Here is a 6,519-nt window from a genome sequence, read left to right as displayed (position 1 = left end):
TTAGGTTTATTTCGATTTTTTTTTTTGGTGGTTACAAGGTCAGTCGAATTGACCAATCCCATTTTGATATAGGGTAGACAAAATAACAAGATAAGCTATAACATTTTACTGAAAAAAAAACGTTTGAAATGTAAAGGAAATTTGAGATTGGTGAGATGAGGAAAAGTATTTTCAATTTTAACATGAAAATTACTTTGCATGCAGACTATTCAAAACAAATACTCAATAGATTCATGGACAAATCTTTACTTTATTTTTTTTTAAATACTTCACTAAAAAATATGATTTTTTGTATGTGAAAACCTTATAATATTAACTGAAAGACTGCCAAATTTCGTGAAGATATACATACTATATTAAAAGTTATAAGTACTAAATCTATAAATACTTTAAACAAGTATAAAAAGGTCACGTGGTCGGTCAAATTGACCTAGCCCATATTGAGAGTTATACATTTTTTAAACATACATCATACCTTACGCCATTTCTCAAGGCTTAAAATATTATGAGGTGCACAAAAATTTTGCCGAGGGGGTGCGCATCTCTGCCAGACACACTGTAATATGCTGCAAAGGGCACCATTGACTGGTTGTGAGAAGAAGAAGAAATAATAAAGGACAAGAAAGGAAAAAAACATTAAAAATTAACTATATGTGAAAAGGAGTGTGTCTGTGTTTTTTATAGCAAAGCCACATCAGGCTATCTGTGGTTTCCACCGAGGGGAATCAAACCCCTGATTTTAGCATTGTAAATCCATAGACTTACTGCTGTCCCAACTGCAATAATGTACAGCAGCAAGTTATAAAGGTATTGTTACATGTAGTAAAGGAAAGGCAGTCACAACAATTCATATCAGCAGTATATAAAGGTACAATTACATGTAATAAAGAAAAGGTGATCATAACAATGCACAGCAGCAGATTATAAAGGAGACAACATAAACTATATAATAAATTGAATTTGCTCTCATTACTACCATATTTTGTTGAAGATATCTCTCACAGAAAGATTCCAGTCTCCTATTTCGAGCTCTTAGGCCTGGGGTCTAGAGAAAAAGTGGTCAGAGAATATTTTTAATATAAGCTTTATGTAGAAGAATCGCACAAACATGTATCTTTATTTTATGCACAAGCAGTTAATTTACAAATACTATCACTGAATATAAATGTTGATTCAAGTTAAACAGTAACAAACAAAATCATTTTATACTACCTGACATATGGGAACAGAATATATCTGTTTTAGTGACAATGTACAAGAGGACAAAAGAAGAAACTCTGTAAAATAAAGGAATAATTTTAAATACAAAAAAACTGTGTGCAATTAATTTAAGTTATTGCTTGTTAATTAATACAAGTTTAAGGATAGTACGAAATAGCACAAAAGTAATTATATTTTATTAAATATTTTAAATTCAAAATACAGAATTGGCCAAAAGTAAATATGCAGTTACTTTACTGTGAGTGCACAACTGTACAGTTACTTTTGGTCAACCCTGTACAATTTAATCAGTGTATATTCATATGGAAGTACCTCAAGTATTTTCTTGGCTTGTTTAACTCGTCCACACTCAATAAAACAACATGCTAAATCATACAGTGTATTCATCTCCCCATGGACCTCTGAGCTCAGGTCCATAACTACATGCAAAGAAACAACAAAAATAAAGACTGAGACACTGTAAACATCATATTAATGCAAGTCTTCCAGTTTAATATTGCAATAGGCAAATATAACATACATTCTAGTTTATGGACCCATGTTCCATTAAATTAACATTAAGGGGACAATGAAAATTGAGGGACATTCTTAAGACATTGTTTTCATATTGAAAAAACTACTAAGGACGAATTATTATATTTAATTGATGGAATAGGATTGTGTTGGTACTATTTTGCTAGTTACTTTTACATTAAGCAAGTTATTTTAAACTTCTACAACACTTTTCAAGGATGTGACACATTAGACATATGTAAATTAACTGTACTCAACTTGGAACACCATGAGTGGATCACTAAGGCATTGATATTAACATCATAAGTAGTAGTTCAGAGGTTTTTTTGAGTTATATTAGTGCAATAATTTTGTAATTTGTCTTTAATGTAACCATGCTACAAATGCTCTTATCGTTTATTCACTGCCTTTTATGTGTAGGCATACAATAACAAGCCATAAACAACACAAAAAAATGTAAAAATACACATTTATATAGCCATGGTCAGTGTAGCTGTTGTTTAGTTGCTTTTTAATGGAGCTTGCCAATGTAATAGATAAAGTTTTAACCTCAATTTGGATCTATTAAGAATTGATGTTAGTAGCAATCTAATTGGTCAGAAGTGAAATGACTGTAGTCATATATATCAGAAAGACTTATTCAAAAAAGATTGTCAACTTATGGAAATTTGCATTTGACAGGCCAAAATGGCAGATGCACCAATATACTGTTTTCAAGGTAACAAACACATTTAAAAAATGGGTTTCCCCATGATCGTGCACTCTCATCACAAAACTTTACATACCTTACTATCCTATAGTGCATATATATTACCTATAAAATTTGTTGATTGTTCTAAGTTTTGATTTAAAACATTTTAAATCCAATTGAGGTCATGTGTTGAGTTGAGCCTCTGTTTCCTTTTGACCTACCAAGCCTATGTATAAATAGGGAGGGGTATTTTGCAACTGTCAATAAAGCAGAGATATATTCATATTCCAGTGCTCTTTTTATGATTGGTCAGCTATAAAGAGAGTATATATTGTGATTTTTTTCTGGGAAGATTCATTCTGAACTTTGAGAAAGGCAGACTTGGTTCCTGTCCTAAAGAAACCCAGGTTTGCTGAAGAAGTAACATTTTACTGTGCTCTTCAAGATGTTCATTGTTGCACTTCTTTTTCAACAGTTTCCATCTTAACTGCGATACCTTTTATCTAAATACAATTTATTATATTTAAATTCTACCACACAGTATAATGATCCTACAACTACTAGTTGATCAATTTCCTATTCCACATTGAAAACGAATGTTATTTATGCTTTGACTTCAACACCATGTCATCTCACTTTGACTTCATCCACAACAAATAACTACAACTGTCCTTCTGCATACGTGTATCAACAAACCTCGTTTTTTGGAAATTAAATGACTGTGAGCTACATTTATCCTTGGATTAGCACAATATGTCCTCCTAACAGCTTTTATAAATATCTTAACTACACTAATCTAGGAATATCTTATCAGGCCCCAACTGTGGTGGTTATCTTAACTACACTAATCTAGGAATATCTTATCAGGCCCCAACTGTGGTGGTTATCTTAACTACACTAATCTAGGAATATCTTATCAGGCCCCAACTGTGGTGGTTATCTCATAAGATGACCAAAAATAATAATAATTTGAAATTTAAAAAAAAAGTGTATTAAACAAACAGATTCTGATTAACTGGAAAATCCAAGCCTATTTATGGATAACATTATAGATCTCAAGATGGTAACAGAAAGAAATGTACATATCCCAGAAATTATAACCAAGGCAACAGATATCAACATGTGTGTATCAAACACTTCAATATCAATTTCCAACTCAACAAGAACACTCTGTCAACTGTTTTCATTATAATGAAATGTATCTTATACATTCAAAAAAGAGAAAAGAACCAAACAGACATATGTAATACTTGTAATTTGTTATTTAGTAAATTGATAAAACTGAAAATTAAAATATTATGACATCACAAACCATCTGATGTATATAATAACAATGACAGATAGGATAAAACAACACTTTTTAATTAGCTTACATATAAACTATATGTTTCATTATTTATATTCATATAATTGTCAGTTACTTTGGACCAAATATGTAAATTCTAGTTAATTCAAATCAAATGTATTCTGTGATACAACTTTTAAGCAATTATTACTGGTTTGTGAATAAACTATATCACTAATACACAAAATTCAAACAGTATAAAATCCCAAACCCTTTCAAAAGAGGATCAAACCTTTCTGTAAACTCTCTGTATCTTCCAGGTGAATTAACTTTCTGAAAAGTTCACCCTTCCATGGTGTTTGTTGATATCTTTTTGCTATTTCCTTAAATTCTTCAACAGCTGCAGGCAAGTTGTCACTGTAAGTTTAAAAAAAACACTATATATGTGACAGAATGTGATATTCCTCTGTGTCTAGTCTATGGAGACAAGAAAAAACCATGTAATGACACAATATTACATTCTTTTATGAAAACAAAGGAGTGAGCAATTTTTAACTAAAGAATTTGGATGATGAAAAAGAGAACTGGGAATTTTTGGACAAAATATTTACAATTAAATGGTTTGTTTGTTGAATTTCAACACAAAGCAACTTGATGGCTATCTACACAAAATTTTGTTTGTTTTTAAAAGTACAAAGCTACATAATGGGCTATCAGTGCTGGGCCCGCCACGACTATTGAACATCTATTTTTAACACATAATCCCTCAAGTTTATGGCGGATCCATTGGAAAGACAAACGAGGTGAACTAAAACAGTTTCTTTATTAGTAGACGTGGAATTATTTGGAAACACTGCTATTACAAACAAAAGAGATCACTATCAGTGGTGGTGACCTGTAACCTTAAATTCATTAAAAACTAACCAAATGACCTCTATCTCTATCACATCTTGGCCAAATATATTCATGACTTTTAAGAAACGTTACTGAAACAGATACAGATGTAAGAAAATGTCACCTCTAAACATACAGGTATAATAATCATAACAAATAAAAAAAATTATTCCCAGATGTCTAAAGGTCAAAATACAGAAAAAATGCATATATTTTTTATATGCAGACAGACACGTAAATTAAATTGAAAATAACCAGATCAGTGTAAGAACTTACTTATCAATGTGAACTTTCATTAATGGACCTAAGACCATGTTGGTTGGTGTTGTGAATGCACACTCAGTAACAACAGTATGGAACAACTCACGGGTATGGTCCACATTGCCTGTATTGGCAACTGCAGTTAACAACCGCCAAACATTTCTCTGTAGAAAATCTTTACTTTCTTTCACTCCAAAGTTGGAATAATGGTTTTTGATCATCTCCAGTGCCTCTATCATAAAAAAACAACACCTAATTCAACTACTTAATCTTTACTTTCTTTCACCACACACTTGGAACAATGGTTTTAGATAATCTCCAGTGTCTCTATTAATAAACAACACCTAATTCAACTACTTCACCTTTACTTTCTTTCACCACACACTTGGAACAATGGTTTTAGATAATCTCCAGTGTCTCTATTAACAAACGATACCTAATTCAACTACTTAATTTTTACTTTCTTTCCCCACACACTTGGAATAATGGTTTTAGATAATCTCCAGTGTCTCTATTAACAAATAACACCTAATTCAACTACTTAATCGAAAGAAAGTAAAGATTAAGTAGTTGAATTAGGTGTTATTCCAAGTGTGTGGTAGTGGTTTTAAATAATCTCCAGTTTCTCTATTAACAAACAACACCTAATTCAACTACTTAATCTTTACTTTCTTTCACCACACACTTGGAATAATGGTTTTAGACAAAAAGAACTGGGTAAAAGAACAAACCCAGCAAAAAAAAAGTCCCATAACAATTACTGCATGTTTAGCTCTAACCTAGATTTTCACTTAATATCTTTAAAAAAATTATGATCTATTTCCATTCTTAGTTAACTATATAGGACTGAAATGTAAAGAATACTTAATTTACATTAAACAGACTACTAATGAAACATTTTAAAGCATTTACAAGCTCTACAGGGACAATTTTCTATAACCTCTAATAAAACTGACTACTAACTAAACACTTTAAATCATATAGAAGTTCTACAGGACTAATTCCTAAAATTGTTAACTGCATACTTGCAAAACAATGAGAGTACATTCTGTGCATAAAACATTTTTAAAAATACCCAATATCTTCCTGTTTTGTAATTCAAATGCATGCAACAAAATCAGTTCCCACTACACATCTCAAAATTTTAACATCAACTAACCTTGATAATGGTTCCTTTCTATAAGCAATGTTGCAAGATTCAAAATCTTATGTGAGTCAATTGCAAAAGTTTTGTCTGTTTCATCTCTGGTACAAAAAAAAATCTCATTAACTTCTTAACATCTGGTAAAAATATAAACAAATAAACATTTTCCCATTGTAGAAAAACAAAATTTTTCATTATATTTTTATCTGTGATAACAACTTCTCACCTTTGGTAAAGTGTGTATAGACATGTTTATAGGCAACTGTAATAGATTTTAATGTGCATGTCAATGTGTCTTATTGACCACTGTAGCAGATCTAAATAATTAAGCAGATGTGTTTGCAGACTACTTTAGTAGTTATAAACGTGTGTGTGTAGATGTACTTACAGATTACTGTTATAGCTCTAAATATGTGAGTAGATGTGCTTACAGACTACTGTAGTAGCTCTACATGTGTGTGTGTGTAAATGTGCTTACAGACTACTGTAGTAGCTCTACATGTGTGTGTG

At 31.2% G+C, this 6,519-nt stretch overlaps 1 protein-coding gene across 1 annotated transcript in view; it reads right to left on the bottom strand.

Moving 5' to 3' along the window:
- Positions 1–6,519, bottom strand: part of LOC106468383 (leucine-rich PPR motif-containing protein, mitochondrial-like) — a gene marked incomplete at its 3' end in the record, with an annotated part of 92,970 nt that overhangs the window by 17,045 nt on the left and 69,406 nt on the right. Inside the window, exons 21-25 of the mRNA XM_022396725.1 lie at positions 6,025–6,110; positions 4,881–5,097; positions 4,003–4,127; positions 1,534–1,640; positions 977–1,045 (exon numbers count right to left, since the gene is read on the bottom strand). Of these exons, the coding sequence (XP_022252433.1) occupies positions 977–1,045; positions 1,534–1,640; positions 4,003–4,127; positions 4,881–5,097; positions 6,025–6,110 (604 nt within the window). The remainder of the gene's footprint in view (positions 1–976; positions 1,046–1,533; positions 1,641–4,002; positions 4,128–4,880; positions 5,098–6,024; positions 6,111–6,519) is intronic.

Source organism: Limulus polyphemus, unplaced genomic scaffold (genome assembly GCF_000517525.1).
Source record: "Limulus polyphemus unplaced genomic scaffold, Limulus_polyphemus-2.1.2 Scaffold2987, whole genome shotgun sequence".
Classification (NCBI taxonomy): domain Eukaryota; kingdom Metazoa; phylum Arthropoda; class Merostomata; order Xiphosura; family Limulidae; genus Limulus; species Limulus polyphemus.
Note: the sequence above shows the minus strand (reverse complement) of the source record. Positions and strands in the feature narration are given on the sequence as shown.